The following is a 22,198-nucleotide window of genomic DNA, read 5'->3' on the forward strand; positions in this document are numbered from 1 at the left end:
CGCATGTTAGTTTTCACTCTGTGGTTCGAAGTAGAAAAAGTTCAAATAATTTGTCCAAAATGACAACACAATCTTCAAACATCGCACCGTGACTGTATCACATTTGTATGAGAATAACCATTTCAGTAAAATCATCTTATTCTTTCTTCCTTGTGTAATTTTTGTTGTAGGCAAGTAATTTTGGTGTTCATGAAGAGTATGTAGCAAACTACAAGAAGTGTATGGAAGTGTTACAGAGACAGAGACAGGAGAACCCAGCCTTTGCTGCTGTCGCACAACAGACTGTCAAACTACCTACTGGAGAGATGGTCACATTAGAAGGTAGGTACAATCTTACAATACCCCTGATTGGTTAATTGCATGATATAATCATCCGAGTAACCAATCATAATAGAGGTTTTAGATATCTCAGCAATTTGAAGCTTAATTTCCCTTCAGCCCTACTGATTATTCTTACTATATCTCTGATATTGGCTCAATACATGATAGAGTCCTCTTTCTAACCAATCAAAATAGTTCTTAGAGGCCGATAAGTTGGCCAATAGACTAGCACCCATGGGGTTAAGATTTTGGAATATTGACTAAAATGCACATTGACCGACAGCAAACTTGAAGGCGGCTAGGGTTGGACATTTGAAAGGGGTGATGAGTGGCTGGAATGTACCCAAAATTTGGCAGAAAATTAGGGGGGGGGACTGAAGCCCTAAAGCCACCCCTGGGCATACCAGCGGACAAGGAAATATGCAAAATGGTAGGGGCATATGAGTGGAAAGACTTCTGAGATAGAGACAGAAAGCTGGAAAAGCTGTAGACCCTTTGATGAATACCACATAGTTATGATTTGCCTATTTTTGCAGAATTCCAAATTCGGCCCCGGTGGATTCCCGAACAACTGAAAATCATGAGGGTTGGGCAAACTGAATCAATTGTAAGATTTTATTTGTATTTATATATGACGCATATTACTTCCTGGTATTTGTTCAAATACAAATCAACAAAGTAATAATTTCTTCATTTGCTAGCCTTTGCTGAAGACTTAGTTTCATTCAGTTTCCACGAAAAATGAGAATATTGCAAACAAATCTTGTTCAAGCTCTGATATTATGCAGTGTCATGTGGGATAACTAATATGACATGTAGGTTTATATAAAGAAAATACGTACACTTTTAACCACATGGACTGGGAATAGAGAAACCTTTTACTCTTTGTGCATAATTTGAAAAATGTTAAATTTCATCTGGCTTCATAATAACTAGAGTCTGTCTCATCTCATGTTGAGAGTAATGCCATGTTGGATTTGTAGTGCAGATTTGAATCAAGGCATTTACATGGTGGAGCATAGATTCGGCGTCTTGGTTTGCGAGAATCAAAATCCATCATAGTCACTGCACTTACTGTATGATACAATGAGAGAAGTAGATTCTCGCAACCGAATCTTATGAGAATCGATTCTATGGTTCTCATCAAATTCTAGGTCCTGCATGGTTGCATCACCAGCATATGGGATTAGATGAGAGAATCCTGACTATGCTATGGTATGTCTGCCATATTGGATTGTAATACATGGGACCATACCAAAATAGTGCACCTTGGGCTTTTTTTCTGCAAAGGCCCAAAAGTGAGCAAATGTTGGCATCTTCAAATGCAACTGTTAAGAAACTGCACTTGTGGCACTATCATGCAAAATGATAAATGCTGATCACGAACAAGAATGCATTCATATTGAGGTCTGCCATACGTATAGCAAAGTAATTTGGAGTTATGTTATTTACTTCTCTATAAACTGCAGAGTCTGGATTCTTGTACTTTTTGTTAAAACAAAGATATGTGGCTTTAAAGCTACAATTATGAAAAATGTTGAATTTTTTTGTTGGAAAAAGCACCACATGTGAACTTTGTTCAAACCCACCCAATTTAATCATAATTCATTATGATCAACCGACTAAACAATCTGGAAAAAAAAATCCCCAAACAGTCACATACAGGGCATAGGACCTAATGCAGGAAGTGAGATTTGTGGTACTGTGTTAATATCAAAACAGAAACTCACATGTGAGCTCATTTAAATAGCATGAAAGAAAATGGTTTGAAAACAAACTGATGTTTAATAAGTACAATTGATGAATCTGCCGGGATAATTATCTATTTGTTTTAGTTTTAGACATTTTGTCTTATTTGCCTAGAAATGATTAATATGTGATGACAGTGATGTTCTGTTTGATCTGCTCAGGTGTTGAACACCAATTTGCCTGAATAAAAATAATATGAAACTCCCATTTAAGTTCTTCAAACAAATATTCTGATAGCTATACATGTAATTGAATAATTTAGAATTTTAGAACTATGCACATATTTGCCCGGGGGTTTCTGGATACAAGAACAAAAAAAGCGAGACTAGTGCTAGTTTCGAGTCTCCCACTAGGAGTATCAAATCCCCAAAATTACTCTTATCATATTCTAAAAGTCTCTTCTAGTCCTGCTAGGGATATTATTCTGTAATCACAGTCTTCAAAGGAGATTCCATGCCCATGTATCTAATTTTTTAGAATTTTTAATAAAAAATAGAACAAAATGTGAATTTTTGACGTCCAAAAGTCTGTTAGAATAATATTCATATTTGTGCACTTGGTCTTTTTGGACCAAAAATCATATAAAATTTGACAATGATTGCCAAATTTGAGACCCGAAATTTGTCAAGTTTTACCCGATTTCAGCTTTTTTTTGTTGCTCAAATTTCTGTGTTTTCTTTAAATTTTCAGTCCAATTTGAACTATTAGACCCCAATTTCATGATGTTTTTCAGCTTTTTCGAGCATTTGCAGTTTTTTTTCACTAAAGCCGGTCAGTTTCAAGTCTGATATTTAACATGTTTTCTGATCAAAATTGACTAGATATCTAGTTACATGTAGATTATATTTTATTTGGAATCTTCTTAAACCCAACCCTACCCATGATTTTTTTGCTATCGGAAGGGAAAGAAGAAACAAAAAAGGAGAGAAGGTGAAGAAAGAAGTCACTTGGTACTGTCCCCCGGGATTCGAACCCGGGACCCCTCGCATGCCACGCACACGACCACCGACCTGTAGCCACCGAGGTTAGACTGCCCGGGCAGCAATTCCCTGGGTATATATGACTTAGGCTGATTGCATCATCAAGTCACATGGAATGCATGCATGCAGAGTGGTTTTATAGTGAGCTTTAGTGAGACTTGGTTGGGTTAGGGTTAATCAAATGTGACCACACTTTTTTAAGAGTTAATGTTTTCATGTAGTTGAGGGTTTCAATCACACACACATATCCAGTCAGTTTACATTATTACACATTTGTACCAAGATTTAAATAGGACAATTGTCATGCTGCCCTTGGCATTTGTAGAATATGGGTCAAACACTTCCTCAACACATATAAAGTAGGACCCATGACAGTGTAGTATGTGCAAATTCATCAACTAACACTACATGTACAGTACAATGACTATATATGGAGTGATATATCAGTGTCCAGTGTGGTTAATAAGGAACTAAAACCAAGAGTAATTCCTAACCTAAATACATGTATGAACTCATAAAGAGTCCTAGTTATATACAATACACACATCACATAAAGAAAGTCCCCACATGTTGGAGTGGTCGTAAACTTAAACACTAATAAATAAAAGCAATAAGATTAATATGAATGCTTAATTGGTGAAAATTATATTTTGATTTTTGTTACTTGCGCATCAATAAAGTCCCAAATTTATGTGTGTGTGTCATCGAACATATCCATACACACAGCAAAAGAATTTTTATTTCAAATCACACCAAATTACATTCAAGCATTAATTTCTCAATCATTCAGATTATGTTTTACATAAGTTTATGCTGTCATACTGCAGCTAACAAAATTCTCCAAATGTGTTCATATCTATTAAATTTCTTTTAATTAATTTATTCTAACAAGTGGTGATATTCTTTTTGATGTGTTTTGGATTATGGGGTCGTAGTGAATAATACAGGAATAGGATATAGAATATGTGCAGGGCAAGGGAGTGAGTTTACAAATTTAAATCCTTGATATGAATACATTCATGTGTTTAACACATTTCCTAAATGTGGTATTTCTTACTCACACATTTTACGTGTACTACTGCACTTAATGATTGTTTCGTGATTGTACTTCAAACAGATGTGTAGCAAGGTGACAAAAAGTGGGGCGCCCAAAGTTACGCGAAGCTCCGAAAAAGCTGCAAAAAAGTTCAAAACGGTGCAAAAAAGTTTTAAAATTGTACAAAATGTAAAAAAGTGGGGTGCTCATGGACGCCCGGTGCCCTGCTTGCGATGCGTCTGACTTCAAACAAGACAAAATGAGACAGAAAAAATGTTTGAAAGAAAAGTCTAACCTTTCAGTTCATCCAAAAGTGCTGGTATTGACTTTCTCAAATAGCATTTTTACCAGGGGCATACTGACCGACAAGGTGTATACCCCGGAGTTGTACCCTAGCTCAAATTAACAGCTTGATAAAATCATCCAAAACCTTTGGTGGTCATCTTATTTAGGCCAATTTAGGACCAAAATTCACCTGATTTTGGACCAAGGTAACATAAAAAGTATTTGAGATGCATTTGTACCTTTGTGACACAATTCTTGGGAAACTAGCTTAAGTCCACCTTGCAACAAGCAAGCAGCTACCCATTCACATAATTAGGTGGAGAGAGACAACCTTGGCAACAAAATGTTGTTCATGCAGGCATGGTTCAGTGTTTTCCGCCCGGTGGGGTCACTCCCTGGCAGGGGGGACACATAGGACCGTTACCACAAGTACAAATCACCCCCTTTTGCAGTAGATTTCAAGGACAAATCATGAAATTTTACCCCCTTTTTTACTCTAAAACAAGGACAAAATGGTACTCTGAAATACCCCTATTTTATAGATTCTGAGGACACATTTGCTATTTTGACCCTATTTCAAGGACGAGGATTTTATGAATAGTTTTTTTTCATCACAAAATTCAAGTACTTGTAGTACCCCTCCAAATAAATTGGCTATTGCAAAATTTGGCGTGAGTACGAAGTAGGAAACCAAATTTATTTGTTATTTATCTGGCCAGCTATCCACGTGATCGGGAGAAAACAATAAGAACCCCTTTTTTTTCAATTTCGTGGACATTTGTGCGATAAAACACCCCTATTTTTCCAATTTCACAGACAATTTTGTCCATGGACAAGCCCTAAAATGACCCCTTTTTCCGCATGATTTTGGTAACGATCGTGCGGTCAGTATTGCAAGTTGAGTGACCCCACCAGGGTTTTCCGCCAAAAGTGGGCCTTTTGTAAATTATTCCTTCAAAAAGGGACTGGTTTTTGTTTTTTACAGAAAAAGTAGACTTTGTTTTTCATTTTGGGAAGTGTGAATCGCACCTGGCATCCCCTGGCTACGGCTCTGTGCTGCGCTGTTGTCGAAATGCATAATCCTATTACTTAATCATTCACATTAATTTAAAGTGTTTTTTTTTGTCTTGTTTTTGCAGCAATGTTACACAGTCCACTACAGAGGATAACTAAGCTAACACTAGTGTTGGATGTAAGTACACATAGATCTTATTGAAATAATAATTAAAAATTTAAATCAAATAAACAGATTGCATATAGTTAGATGAGAGAAACAAGATTCAGATTCTCACAATAACAGAAACAAGATGAATTCTCTTGCCACTGCCAAGCTCATAAACCAACTGTACATTGCATCCTGTTGTTCATAGACAGAATTGTCTTTACTCTAATCCTACATATACTACCTTCTTCATATTATTGCCACACATTTTATGTATCGATCAAAGTTCATGTTGTTCTATTCATAAAGATACAGACATGAATGACCCATAAAGCCAAACATGTTGCTGATATAGCGTGTGTGTTTTCCCCTAAAACACACAAGGCCATATCTTGAGATTGTTGATTTCTTAGGATGTTGCTTAGTGTATAGAGCATGAAATATACTTGGCCATTTATACCCGCATTTATAGCTTCATCATGTGATAGAACTCAACGTTTATAAGCCTACAGGTATACCGTAATGATTCGCCTAATGGCGTATAGCTATGGGCTTCTTGACATAACTTAATTGTAGGCACACACCAAAAGTGCCCTCCCATAAAAAAACAAACCACTGGCAAGTAAGGGCACAGACACTTAATTCTTGTTGGGGCTTTCAGAGGAGGGAGCTCATATTTGTATATGAAATTTACTCTACATGTAAGGCACAGGAGCCCATGTGCGCCATTTATAGGCAAATCTTTACGGGATCCAACTTGACCAACAAATCTAAAGAATTTCATGGTCTTATGTTTACTTGTAAAACCTCTCAATATCTTGGTGTTGACATAAATCATGGCTATAAACACACCCAAAAGATGGAAATTCTCAAGATTTTGTGCTCATGTGAATCCTACTCCTGATGATAATGCAGAGATGGGAAGCTATTTACAACACACTCAAAAACTTATTTGTATGTATGTAGGGTCTAGGACATGGCGAGTGTTTTAGTTTTCCAATATGATGAAAGGGCAATTAAGGAATTCAACAAGGGAACGAAGGAAAGAGAGAGAGGATAAAGAAAGGAAGATAAGTTAGGAAACAGGGAAGGATCATGATCTTGTCACATATTGCACGCTATTGTCACGTCATCAGGTCAGTACAAGAACATCATGATATGTGACATTTCGGGCAAACTTTAGTTATTAATGGTCTCGGAAGCTTTAACATTTTAATTAAATAATTTAAGTTTTAAAAACAAGAAAAAGAATGAAAAATCTTCTCCTGTAAAAAAAAGTGAGAAAAAATAAAGTACATGTAAAAAGAGTGAAACAAATCTTATCCTGTAAAATGACAAAAATGCAGATATTACATTTGCATAACATGACAACTTGTTGCAATGTTTAGTTTGCTGTCCACTCTAACAAAATAATTGGCCGTCTCGTTACTGTAGAAGTATATAAATATACATAAAAGGAAATTATTCAGGATATTGTGAACAATAGTTTGAAGTCAAGGTCAAAAGTTAAATTCAGAATGGTCGCAACCAGAATTAATCGGATTATATAATAACAAAAGAGTATTTTCTAAATGTTGAAACCAACAAATTAATACGTTGTTGATACAGTAATCTCTCTTGAACCCTGAGGACTGCTAAGGTTTATTTAATATTGAAATATATAAGCAGTAGGAGCATTGCCTATGAGGGAAACAACTGAAAAGGAGAAATTTCAAATTAATTGGGAAATATTTGCTCAAAATATGTGCAATAAGGTGCAGGTTTTAGGGAGGTTCAGTTTACAGCAACATTCTTATCTAAATTCATGCTGACATCACTTGAAGTATGTGTTGCTCTTTTAATGTACAGTCCAACCTCCTTTTAATATCCGGACCTCTTTTATATGGATCTCTCTGTTATCTGGACATATGATCTTCATAGAAAATGCTTGAGAGCTTGATTTCATGCACTGAAGCATTTAGACGGACGTACGTACGTAACTATTTGGCATGAAGCACTCAAATACCATTTTTCAGTGGTATTAACCCATTTCCAGAAAACTTAGAAAAACTTTCTCAATGTTAGCACTTCAGACATTCAATACAGAATTACATATAAATCACTTTTCCGGATTTTTCACTTATCAGGCCAATACTTCAATCATGGATGGATAAGATACATGTAGGTTGGACTGTACTGTAATGGACAAAGGTATTGGTTTTACGGCAGAAAGAGTGGCCACATTAAGCGGACACTATTTTCCTACAAACTTGCAACATCTCTGTACTAACGACAATAATCTAGATTTGTGTGGTTTGTGCTGCCCTTTGTGATCCTTTCTTTCTGGTCTATTAATTTGATGATCTATTAAGTTTAATGTAGTGGTTTATCCATGCTGTACCTTCTATCTGACAGCAGGATATGACGTCTGATCACAACAAAAACATTACAATGAAGAAGCGTTTCATCATACAATGTTTTGGTTGTGATAGTGCTGTCATACTTTTGATATCCGACCACTTGCGACAGTCAGCATTGGACATTGTACCTTATTACTAGTATTACTATTAGCAACAGGTCTGGTATAAACTAAAATGCATAAAATTGTAAACAAAGTAGCAATAAATTGAATTGCAAAGACTAATACTAGAAACAAATCCTACGCAAATGGGCTAAGTGCCCATGCTTTTTATGGAATGAGAATTCTTGCAATTCACAATCCATGAGGGCCGATTTCTCTATCACTTGTGTCTATCAAATCATACACTGTATTTGTGCTTGTTTGCGTTTCACGGTTTGTATATTATATTAAGACTGCACTTCGAAACATGCATGCCATAACAGCATTAACATGTGCAGAGTGGGTGAAGCAAGCAGTATTTATCATCACTTGCACTTTGTGCAATGATTGGTTCTCATTAACGGATGATGCTCATTTGTCTGTTTCTTTATAACCTGTGGTCGTATCCATCATTTTTAAGACAAGCTCCTCAGCCAGGCCAAATGACATGCACAAATGACTGGTAGTAATTAAACATCACCTAGCTTCTTTACACTTCGAAAATGTTGCGATTTAATTTTGTCTAAAAATTCAGTCCCATTCAAAGCCAATTAAGTATAATGGTCAACAGACTTAAATCACTTCTTGATAATGACTTCCAAGGCAAAACATAACTTGGAAGGAAAACCCCTCAAATTCTTGATCTCCATTACGTAGCAAACATATGACGGCATGTTTAGCTGTGTTTCTGTACACACGGAAGTTAACAACACCCAATTAACAATGCGCAAAAAGTTAATTTCACATAATTAAAAGGTTGTTAATACTGTTGAATTCAATGAGAAAGAAATATAACTGTCAAAAACTGAATTTTTGAATATAAATAAACTTGACAAAATTTGCAAGGTGTTCCAACCTTTCAAAATTTATATCGCACCACTTAAAAATTTTTTTTTTTTAATATATCACACAAAGTAAAATTTCATGCTTATAAAATTCAAAGTTGGCCTTTCTCATATTATTGGGGAAAAAATGCTGCAAACATTTTCCACCATGAATTTGCATTTTCTATGTTTTGTTTTGGTCTGTTTTGTTGTATTATCCAACATTTCGGTTTCACACCCAAGTTTGACTATTTATGTTCACATGTGGTTTTGGGTGGGGTATATAGGTAATGTTTATGTAAGAATAGCTAAATATAGATCAACCAACAAATGTCAAGTGAACCGTTACCACAAAAATACCTCATTATGTTGTCAAGGGAAACAAAGATTATAAACAAAAACAAACCAGGAAGGTGAGAACAAAAGATATGAATTGGGAAAAAATGCATGCATGACTGGAGTGTGTATAGTTTGTATACCTCGGTTGATATGCATATTTGAATAACCAAGTACTAGTTATAGCAATAATATGAGATTTGCATAAAGTTAGTTTTTACTGATCACATTATTTTTGAGCCAAACGAATGAGGTAATTGAAGAAAATTGCTATTTCATTCCAGCACCTACAATGTGTGTATTAGCTCGCCGATCATACTTGTATTATTATTGATTGGGGCTTCACGCAGGGACGTATATATTAGAAATAGCAAAAGGCACACAAATCCAACAAATTTCCAAAATAAATACAAAATAACTAGTGTTACAAAATAACTTGTGTCTGACCCTTGAACAGCTCTGAAATGTACAGAGTACATTGATAGTAAAACTAGGTGTATTTGATCCTCAAACAGAAATCTTTGAAATAAATTTGGCCCTCTTTGGCCCACAGGCAAATATAATTAACAACCTTTTGTGTACAATATAATGAACACATGTTCAAAAGTAAGTATTCATGTAAACAATAGGTTATATTGATAAAGTAAACAGATATTTCAAGCCATTCATGGAAACTAAATATAAACCTACTTCATGTCATTCTGCTTGACTCAACAAGTATCCCACTGTTTTTGACCAACACCACTCTGGGAAAACGTAAACACAACTAGCAGTGACGTCAAAATTATGTGTGCATTGGTCTGTGACAAATGCAGTTGCTCAGATGCTCAGATGAGTCAATTGTTTGTACTTTTGGGTTTGTGCGTACTACTTTTAATTATGCATGTTTAATCATGGACAGACCTAACTGTGATAATGACCATGAAAGGGCTTGTGTACTTGTACACCTAGTTGGAATCAGCCAAATTCATTGTACTTTAGGAAAACAGAGCAATTTTAATTAATGTCATTAAAGTCATTAAATTGCCCCTAGAACACCACAGTTAAGCAGCCAATACATTGTAGTAAGTTGGGGTTTTCTTTCATTTTACCTTATTATTTCAGCTTCAAATGACCTGAAAACCTTCCTGACAGTTAAATATTATTTCATATTTTTACCAAAGAATAACATTTCAGCCACCTTATGCATATGGCAATACAGGTGTAATGGGTTTGCATTACATACTAGGAAGTAATAACAGATTTATTAAATCTGTTGTTAGTTCAAGTTCAGTTAAATGAATTGTAGGAATACTTGAGTGTTTAGGTAGTTTGGAATTCATTTACCTGAAGTGTTTTATTGTATAAATTAAATGAGCCACTCCCCAGAGAACAATTAGTTAGGTAAATGTACTATATGATGGGGCTAATGTTTAGAGGTAAATTCTGTGCATATGCACCCTTTCTAGCAATCAGTAGATCAATCAATTGATCAGTGAATCGATTGATTGATCAATCAATTAATCAATCAATCAATCAATCAATTCAAAATCAATCAGTCATGAATTGATATAGATTGTTTGACATAATGAAAGGGGCAATTTGTGATCCACAGCCTCATCCCCCAAAAAAATGTTGAGATTTTATACCATCAGAAACCTACTACACATCGCCTTTTCGGGCTGTTAAAAACTTGAAATTTTGGAAATGATTTTGGATGCTTAAATCCCAAAATACCCCTTTAAAGAATGAATATAAATATAAAGAAGGAATCTAAATTGTTAAAGAATTTAAATCTAATGACAGGATAATCCGCTATAAATAGTAATACCATTAACTGATTTGTTCAGTCAACATTACATTCCATATTTCATGCTCAAAAACTGAAATTCAAAACATGCACATGTCATAAAAATTTAGAATATAAATGAAACCTTTTCTATTCCACTTTTTGAGAGGAAAAATACAATTCCAAAAGGTGACGCAAAAGTGGTACAAATGGTTTAAGGCGTTATATTGATCACACTATATCTTAGATGACTCACTGAAAGTAGGATTCCTTTACAAGACCATGCTGTGTTGAATCAGGTCTATATTTCCCTACTCCGTAATACATTTAAAAGTATTGATGCTCTATCAATTGGTAAAATGATATTAAATTTTAAGAATAAGGCTTTGTTTCTAGGGGTCAGGAAAGTGCAGAGCTTGGTAAATTGAATATGTGTCTTGTAATGTGTGTGGTGTAGGAGTCCTACTGAGGAAGAAGTGCATTTTTGTTTGATCAGATTTCAACCAAGATGGAAATGAAGATGTACGTCATCTGAGTGGGCACTTACCCATTAACTGGTGGGATGAATAAAAGAGGTCATCTATACCAAGAATGAATCCAATATAAAGGATAAGTGGTTATTTTTTTCAATTCCAATAAAAAACAATAATAGATTTGAAATTACAAAAATCTTATTGAGTTATTTGTGTGTGGGTGCATATGAGAAGGGATACTCTAACCCGTACAGGGAGTGCGGTGGGGCAATGCACCCCTCTAAATCTGCAAAAGGTCTGCTTTGTCTGTAAAAAATAGCAAAATTCTGCCAAATTATTAACTTAAAAAAACCCCAAAAGATCCAAAATCATTTGCAGAGGGGATAAAGGTCTGCTTTTGGCCAGAATGAAGATTTCTCTTGAAAAGGTCTGTATTTGGAAAATATGCACCCCCATGAAAAGGCCTGGAAATACTATTATAGAGAAAACTGGAAGAATAAACAGGGGGTCTTTAGAATCTAAAGACTCCCTGTTTATTCTTCCAGTTTCTCTATAACAGGGGTGTGAGAGACCAGGGCTGATATTCATAAAACCACGCTAGGCCTAGTTGACAGCTAAAATTGACTTTAGCAAGCTGCTAAGCCTAGCTGATTGCTAATTCTTATTCATAAAACCCAGTTAGAGTTAGCAACATTCTAAAATTTTGCCAAAACTTAGAGTTGATCTGGGGCAGCGCTAAGTCACTAGTTGACAACTAGTCTTAATGATTTTGAACTAAGTTTGACATGATTTATTGTTTTAATTTCATATTAACTGTTGTCAATTATGAAAAATAATGTTCTCAGAATATTCTGTTTCTGAGGTCTTCAGTGTGTTTTACACATAAGAAACTGTCTTAAAAACACACAACAAATTTAGGGTGAATGAATAAACATTGAACTAAGCCAGTATTGTTTAACCAAATTTGCACAAGAAAAATGATTATGATATAGCAAGTAATCTTTAGTTAAGCAGATATGTTCAATCAAGCAATTCTGTTCCATTGTTTGATACGTAAAATATATATTGTGGAGACATGTTACCAATGTTCTCTTTGGTAAAGATGCATGACTTATTTTCAATAACAAATTATATGTCAATTTGATAAAGATAAATCATGCTTGGCTTTTGTCAGGACAACAAGCAAGATATATCATATGCTATTAAATTATCTAATATTATTTACACAGTGTTGCTCATGAAGCTAAATGAGCAGCGTTAAGTGGATGCATGTTGTTTTCTATTTGATGGAGCAATATAGTATGTATAGTATGTTTTTACAACAAACCAAGGACTTAACATGTATATGAACTTTACTTGTTCAGAGTATCTTTTTTAATTTAATTTGCCGTAACAACCTTGTAGGCCTATATAGCTTACAAAATACACATGTAATTTTATTAACGAAATCTCAATGAAGACCATCAGCAATGAGTCATTACATTTTGATCATTTTGACTGTGGTTCAGAGCTCAAGTATAATAGACATGTATTATATAAGCCTATTGTATTAGATGTTACACAACTGTTGAAGGCCATATCACCCAAAACACCCAAATAAGTTATCAGCTAAATATTTCTAGTTGATAGCTAGTTAGCAAAGTGTTTAGCAAGGTTTTATGAATAAGAAATTAGTTGATTGCTACGTAGCTATCAACTAGTGGATTTAGCATCTTGCTAAGCACTAGTTGGTTGCTAATTTAGCAAGGCTTTATGAATATCGGCCCTGATATTTATCTGTTTCCAAACATTTTATTTTCAACTTCCAGATATTTTTCTACACTTGTAGTGTACAAAAGTATGTATGATTTAAATAATTTCAGATTTTTTAAAGCCAAAAACATATATTTTTTCAAAGACACTCTCAGGCCTGTTAAGATATGGATTGCTCTTGTCATTATTAAAACCCATTTATTAACATTGATAATTGAACACATGAATTTTGAATGACCAGTTAGTATGTTATTTGCTTCAGCATGACCATGATGACTGATACAGTGATTTCTTCAAGACTTGAAAAATTTGAATCCCTATCCAGTAGTCTCTCTGTTAGCTGCTAATGAATCCCACTTGTTTGATGGGAGCTTGATAAAACGGAAACAAACCTTATACTCCCCGTGGCATACAGACCAGAGGGGACACGAAATACTGCTACAAAATTTACCATCAGGTGTGATTTGCATCTTGGCCTGTTTTAGACAAAAATTAACCCTATTTTGGTCCATTTTAGTATTAAAATTGCCCCGGAAAATTGCACATTTTATGCATGTTCCTCCTAAGTCATTCTGGTAGTGTGACTTTGCAATTTTGACCCCCGTGGACATTTTGCCCAGCACTCCTGTGAAACCCTTCATACTATCATCTGACCAATTCACTTTTCCTCACAGAAAGTAATAATATAGACTCTGAATTTATATAGTTCAGTGCTGATTTGACTGTTCTGCTTCGCATTATCTCCTGGTACTGCACACTTCCAAGTTGAGGGCATTGAGACATAGAGAAAACTGAACTAGATACTGAGAAGAACTGAGTCTGGTTAAATAAATCTAGGACATATCCACCCTGGGTCAGTCTGCTGGTTTCCTTGAGAATCTTTTCTTATTTTCTACTTGAATGATCCCATTCTTGTCTAGTCCAATTATAAGGTGATGCTGCACCTGTCTGCCCAAAAAAACCTTCTTTATATCAAAATGATTTTTTACAAAACAGGAAACAAATGAGAAAAATTATACATCAGATCAGAGAAGATGAGACGAACTAGTTACCGGGTATGTCTGTGTTGCAAAGTATTTTTCCTTATCATCTCTGTGCAGCTCAAGTTGTGTCTTGATCAATTTAACCATCTTTATTGAAGCCCATATCTCAAGAACCAAAAGACTTGTTGCCTAAAAAGTGCAATATTTGAGATTAAATGAATTGCTACAATAAGATACATTATCATACCTCTCCCACTACTGCTGTGAATTAAAGGCTTATTCAGTGATTAGCTCATCCAGAGGATCATAAAAGTCATCCAAATTCAGATTTTGGAACCTTTGTTAATGCTATACATGTAGATGTGTTATTAACATAGCCTGCTAGTGCTTAAGCCAGAAGCTGTGCATTAAAGACAAAATAAGACATTTTACACAAAATTAATGTGTAATTTCTCTATTCAAGTACAGAAATTAGTATTTGAATGGGGCTTTTAAAAAAAAATATTAAAATACCTAATGACAATGTTAACTGACTTATCCTTCACTTTTAGGTAATTTATACACAATTTTAATTTTTTTACATTTTTGCTGGGATCACTGAAAAGGCCTTTATTAAGGAAATTCTTAATTGCTGATAAATGCGGTAGTATCACCTTATCACCTTAAAATAGCAGTTCCTGGATGATCTATACAGGGGTCAAGGATCAGCTGCTTAAAAATGGATGATTTTATACAAAAGATTGAATGATTTTGCACAAAAAGAATTGTATGCATGACATGATAAGGAGGACATCAAAGAAGTCATATTCAAGAAATGAAATTCCTTGAAATTAATGAGGACAAAAGGAAACAAGAAAGACAAAGGCAACACACTTGTTAGTTCCTTAAAGGCGTTATTGCCGGTGTTAGATCTGGATCATTTGCTGATGAAATTGATGTCTGCATCAAAATTGAACTTGTAAAATTAGCAGATTTTGATCATTGGCGTGGATAATGAGCAGTCATTAACCTGAACACCGGACACTGCTTTTTGCTATCGGAAGATAAAGAAGAAACAACAAGAAATGTCTTTAAAAAAGACGGCGCAGTGAATGAAGAAAAAATGTTGGATTTCACATTCACTGAGAGGACCTTTGGCTTAAAAATGAGCTTTTAGAAACGACACTGTAAAAGGAGAATGATGTTTGTTTCCTTTATTTTATTTTGTCTTAAAACCCACAATGAGGGCACAAATTAATTTATATGCTGAGTACTTAGTTCATTTCTTGGTATACTTAATAACATATGATGACATTTACTTAAAATGAAGAACATAATTATTCTCAAGTTTGTACTTAACATAAATGAGTTAAAAAGTTGTATGCATTTGAGCCTTTAATAAGGCCTAGGAATGATTATAAACATAATACTGTGGTATGGGGTAATAGCAATTCCTCATTGATAGCATGGATAGTGTCTAAGTCTGATGACGAGTCTTCAGGTTCATATTGTGGTTTGGATATACCATTGACTGACATCGGTATGGCCATTGTTTTCAATTTTATGATGAATAGTTATTATATCATTTTATGAACCAATTACAGGTAGGCCTATTTCTGGAAAGCATTAAGAACAGAGATTAAACTGACCAAAATTCGAAATCAATATTCAGGGTGTACTAGGCGATATACAGTGTGTAAAAATGAACTTTTAAGGAACATGTGGTATATTTTTCTTTTCAGGAATATTTTCTCAATCTGAGGACCACAAAATCAAACAGAGCTTGAATTGAAAAAGCCAACCAGAAATATACTTTATTTTGGGTGCGATGTTTGCTTCTATGTATACAGGGTGATCAATTTACTTCATTAACAGACCTAATTATTTATTCAAAAGGTTTAATTAGTGCTAATTAGCTGCTTAAACTGCTTTCAGTCATAAATACTCATTCCAAACCAGAGAATACAATATCTCTTTGTCACTTTTAGACTACACTTGCAATTCTGATAATTGACTGTTTTACATAGACCCCTATGAGGGGTGTAAGTATTCATTTTGAAAATATCATTATCATTTCATTTGTTCAAGAAAAATGTCACGCCGTCAGTCTTTTGGGAGTCTCAACTTATAACCGCATGGTCCTTTACACTGCGCCATTAGGCCTATCAAGTGACCCAGACCGAATAGGCTATTTAGTAATAAATAAAGCAACTTGAAACAAAATGATGGAGAAATTATCACTTTCGTAAAAACAAAATAGTATGGTCCACAACAAAGAAGTCCTAAACAAACTGTAGGCGAAACAACGGCCGAAAATTGCATAAAATAGCTGACATGTACCGCAATATCAAAAAACTGCATTTGGTACATTTTACAGGTTCACTTTACCATGCTTACAGCACGGTGTGTCAATTGCGGGAAAATCTGTCAAGGTGTCCCGAAGAATAATCATTTACAGTTGAGTCACGGTCACCGGCCATCTCGTTTGCATATCCATATTAAACTACAGCGCCTCTAATGACGTGCATGCACTGTTACTGTGCGACTGAACAACCTTTGTTTATTACTTTAGACAGATCAGCACGCTGTGATTGGATGTACTATGTAAATAAGTAAGTTGTTGTTGTAATGGTAACACACCATACTTTGGTAACACGAAACTTCACCCATCCCATCCACATGTAATGACACGTGATACAGTTTTTGAAAGCTAACTGCCCAGGCTAAATCCATATTAAAACAAACAGAAAAAATATAGCCCATGATAAAATTAATCATAGTTATAATTATTTTCTTCAAATGTGGTTGTCGGGTTCAGTATACCACAATTAATACAACAATAAAACAATTCCCACCAGATAATTACTTGATATGTAGGCCTATACTTTCTCAATCTAAACCTGAGGTATAATATGGTTTCAGATCTAAACCAAAATCAGTACCACTGACGCGTCATCTCTGTCTACCAACCAAGTTATCAAAATTTGTCTATGGCATATGCAAGGTATTCTACCGGGGCAATACACTAGGATAAATTATTACTTGTGCTGTGATAGTTGCCATCTGCGACGTGATTGGAAATTATGCACATTTACAAAAACATAGGCCTACGTTTAAACTGCTAAAATACATCACGCATTTTGACTATAAACTCATCTATACCATTTTACTAGAAATGTACTATCTCCAAGGACGCTACGACCAACTCAACGAACTCATGCATATGCAAACGAGCCCAATCCCTATGCTAAATCAGGGGTGTGAGAGTAGAAATTGACAGGACGCATGCTCAGCTAATGCTTGTAGCTAATATTTCTCATGCAAGGAGCCCAGGTTGAGTGTGTTGTTGAAAATCATTGCATTAAAAAACACTTCTTTCAATGAAATCGCATATAAAATCAATGGATACACAACCAAAATTCTACAAAAGTCAATCTTTATATTAATAAAGCTATCGATGTGTACGAAAAACTTCAGTGGTACAAAATGCCTTTCACATATTCGAAAATTTCAGTATAGTAACACCCAGCCAATTCAGAATTAATGCAGCACTGCTGCAAAAACCAGATGTTTAAATGATTTATGCTAGAGATACTGTGAAAGATTTGTATAAAACTTCTAAACATAATAATAATTTGCACGTGAAATAGAGTTGTATGAAATTGCTTTTATAATGTATGTAGTCGTAAATTGGCCAAATAGCCAATTAATTTTGAAAAACTTTTTTGAGGTCACGAGGTCACGACAATGTTATTGTCAGCCTGTCACCAAACAATGGTTGAGTGAATTTACCTATGTATACTGCTAAAGTTTTGTGAAGGAAATGCTCTAATTTTTTTTTTTAATTGTAATTAAGTTAAATAATTATACATGTTACATTTCGGGACGAAATAGTCTCGAAGAGGGGGTAGTGAAACGGAGAGCCAAAATGCGATTTCAGATTTTTGGCCTGTTTTTAAGCTTACCTCCTGTGTGTTTGTCCATTGCAGAAATACGGAAATTTGGCTCTTGTCAAATTCATATTTAGAGAAAAGTCACGATGCTCACGTGTTCGTGGTAGTTTTTGATTGTTATTATGAATATAAAAATGATTGCATGGCTCTGCACAAGGAATATTTTTGTAAATATTTGGATTTGTTTACCTGTCGATCGTCAGTTTTTGCCGTGGGTTGAAAATACGGTAGAGAAATTTGTCATGTCGTACGTGCGAAATTGGCCTCAAATTTCACTATTTCCGCTATATTAGCTTATATTGTACAGAGATCTTATAATATTGTGTAAATAATTTTGTCAGGAACAAAATAAGGTATTACATACCGTCCATGAATAAATATTCAGGACAAAATTCAGGCTTTTCTTGTGTGTTTACAGAATTTTGGATTTGTCATTTTGAAATTCCCCGCCATCATCGTCTGGTTTACGTAAACAAGTTTTCCTAAAAATTGTAAATTTCTTCAAAAACGACTTTTGTTGATCAAACTTTGGATTATTTAAGATGTAATTATTTAAGGATGTAGAATTTTAAGATATTTTTGAGTATTTTTATGTTTTACATGGTCAAAAGGGGTCATCAGTTTGATTCCTGATTTAAAAACTTACAGTTGTTCTAGTTATTTAATTTCGTCATGTTCAAAATCTTTTCGAAAGTGAGCGCCTGACGCGGAGTGACTGCGCGATATCCATAGTAAAGGAGCTTACGCTTTGAACGCAGCCGCCAAAAGGTTCCATGAACGCGTTCAGGAGAGTATATAAAGGCCGTGCACGACGCGAATTAATCAGATTGCTTGGTGGACAATAGTCCACCCACGAACCCTGAAAGGGAAACCACAGGGTAAGCACTGCCAACCAAAGCAAATACGCCCTACTCAGGAGCTCAGATTGAGCTAGGGGCAGCTTGGCTATCTCTTTTTCTCGGGCTTGGCTACCACAATAGTGGCAACACCAGGGTGGTTATACACTCCGGTGATTTGGCCTAGCGCCTATGCCTAATTTGGGCAAGTGACTTGCCGCACACGCTACAAGTCCAATGGAAAATTATGCACTGTATTCATGTGCATTCACTGTTGCATGGCAAGCTCGTATTTGGTGTATAGGCATGGATACCCTGTAGTAGGCCTACTAGGCCTTGGCCTAGCCTATGACTATGTCATGTGATGAGAGATTCTGTTGATTAAATTGTATTTTTATGCTTCTCGATTATTCAAGCAGATAGTATATACTTTTCGGCAGCATTTATTAGTAATTTATTTGGATTTAAAAGAGATAAATAAGGAAATATCGTCATGATCAACAACAGAGATTGTGTATTTACCAGTGTTTACTTGTATTTTATGAATTGTGATGTGATAAGACAAATATGAAAGCAAAATAACAATACAAGATATATACAAAAGAAGCAAATATAAAACAGAATTGTCAAGTCTCATTTTTACCTGTTACTTCTCCTTTCATGCATCACTGATTCAACATGTCTTGGGGAGAATTCTAGTCTTTGATACTACGCTACCACTTGTATGTTTAGAAGGCTAGTCTTCTCCATCAGTCGTTTACAAAAGTATTAGGGGCAAGCTCGGTCCCGTTACAGTATCAAGGTCTCCTTCTGCGCATTGGTTGTGCGCATTAACTAGCCTCCAGCACAAATCCTGTGCACACGATCAGGTTGGATGGGCGGTTTACGCCTGCTTTACACAACAGGAACTGCGATGCATCCTAAACTGGATCGTTTCCGTGTATTCGCATTGCATGGTGGGTAATCGCCTGCCAATTTGCGTAGCTCCACGTTCACAACAGTTTAAAATCAACACAGGTAAATCCATATAAAAATTAACATGGACACAAAATTGACATAGCTTATGTAATTCAAATAATAAAATAATAAAATGTAATATTATCATGATAGATGCACGTTTTATTAAAACTTGAAAAGATTATTAAGTCCAATAATTTGTTTGTGTTAGCTTGCACGAGTCACAAAATGGCGACCCATCACGCATTTTCTGCATGTGCCGACATTAGTAACTCATAGTGACTGTCCTCAAACTAGCGCCAGTGTGTCTCAGGCCTGATAACGACCCCAGGTAATTTTATGCAGAAAGTTTTCTTGCGAACAGCTGCAGGTGACAATTAAACAATGAACACGGCTTGTTTATGTACATGCGTGGGGAGGCTTGTACGTCAGCTGGCGTGTTTTGGACATGTTCGCGTAAAAAAGTGTCGTTTTTCTTCATGAAAAATACCAGCGATGACCAGTTTTTGTGGGCTATTTGATTTACAGGTATGTCGGTTCGTCATAGGGTAGAAATGATAGCTGTACAATTTGTATAACATACAGTTTAACATAGGCCTAAACATTTATGGGCACAAATCGACCTTCCGTATTATGCACAAGTATGTGGAAGTGGCAGGCATAACCTAGTACAAGGAACTTATACGATGTCCTCATTCACAAACTGATACTATCTGTCCATCGTATAAGACTGTTACCGCACGGCAACTGGTTGAAGGAATATTACACAGTCAAGAATTATAGGCTCCATCATTTTTTTGTTCTGAACCCTCCCAGTCTCCCAAAACATCAAAGCGTTGCACTTACTTAAGACTGTCCTTTTTCATATAACGCAGACAAAGTAGGGCCAACTTGCCTAGAAATGGTCAAATTTTGGCAAGAAATATCTCTGTGTAATCCTATGTAAGTCCCATATCACATCGTTATCGGCGATCAAGTTTTTTTTTTTTTTTGTACCCACCAGCGTCATGCATGTGACGTGACACGGCTAAAATAAGCGACCGGGAATCGGGGATCGTTAAAACGTCAACAAATTTCAAAACATAGAAAGCAGTAAACTTATTGGCGAGCGGTCCGAATTTTGAGCCATAAGTTTATGTGGCGAACTACTGGGTTAAAGTTGTTTTCTTTAAACTTCCGTGGTCCGGGTACGCGCTGGTGAATTGCGATCGCGTAGTCTACAGTGACAAGGTCGCCTACTACGCGCCGCGCCGAAGACCAATGGGTCAGCCGGCTTGTTGTCAAGTGCATTGATCAGCCAATCAGCGTGATTGTTTATTGCTTTTGTGTTTACGCTCGTGTACGCGATACGCACAGGCACGACCACGGAAGTTTAAAGAAAACAACTTTACCTACATTTTAAGCTTACCAACATGCAACACCACTGAACACGCAACTCTCTTAGAACTTGTCATGCTTCTTGTCACTACTCTGAGCTCTGCTGCGACTGCAGGACACAATTCTTATTGTCTTGTATAAGTTGTGGGCTATTATTTAAAACAGGAGACTTTTGACATACATTTCAGTCATGCTTTCCTATCAAAACAACACAAACATGCCCCAAATCACTGACGACTGTTGATTGGACACGAGTTGGCACTGTGTGTTTGCGCTAAACACACGTTTCTCCAGTAATGGTCAAAAGCAAACAGACAGATGGATGTATTATGGCGCTCATCAGGTCATGTCATGTTTATTTATTTATTTATTTATTTGAACAGACGCTTTTGAATCAGCGGCACACGCCTAAATTGGCGGTGCGTTCATATAAAAGACAAACAAGAAATGTCTTTAAAAAAGACGGCGCAGTGAATGAAGAAAAAATGTTGGATTTCACATTCACTGAGAGGACCTTTGGCTTAAAAATGAGCTTTTAGAAACGACACTGTAAAAAGGAGAATGTATGTTTGTTTCCTTTATTTTATTTTGTCTTAAAAATCCACAATGAGGGCACAAATTAATTTATATGCTGAGTACTTAGTTCATTTCTTGGTATACTTAATAACATATGATGACATTTACTTAAAATGAAGAACATAATTATTCTCAAGTTTGTACTTAACATAAATGAGTTAAAAAGTTGTATGCATTTGAGCCTTTAATAAGGCCTAGGAATGATTATAAACATAATACTGTGGTATGGGGTAATAGCAATTCCTCATTGATAGCATGGATAGTGTCTAAGTCTGATGACGAGTCTTCAGGTTCATATTGTGGTTTGGATAT

The 22,198-nt window shown here is 35.5% G+C and overlaps 1 protein-coding gene across 4 annotated transcripts in view; it reads left to right on the forward strand.

The window, feature by feature from the left end:
* Positions 1-22,198, forward strand: part of LOC140164582 (active breakpoint cluster region-related protein-like) — a 92,978-nt gene that overhangs the window by 35,044 nt on the left and 35,736 nt on the right. For all 4 annotated transcript variants that reach the window (XM_072187887.1, XM_072187886.1, XM_072187890.1 and 1 more), the window contains exons 5-6: positions 171-321; positions 5,511-5,563. In XM_072187887.1, coding sequence (XP_072043988.1) covers positions 171-321; positions 5,511-5,563 — 204 coding nt within the window. The remainder of the gene's footprint in view (positions 1-170; positions 322-5,510; positions 5,564-22,198) is intronic.

This window comes from Amphiura filiformis, chromosome 11 (assembly GCF_039555335.1).
Source record: "Amphiura filiformis chromosome 11, Afil_fr2py, whole genome shotgun sequence".
Taxonomy (NCBI): domain Eukaryota; kingdom Metazoa; phylum Echinodermata; class Ophiuroidea; order Amphilepidida; family Amphiuridae; genus Amphiura; species Amphiura filiformis.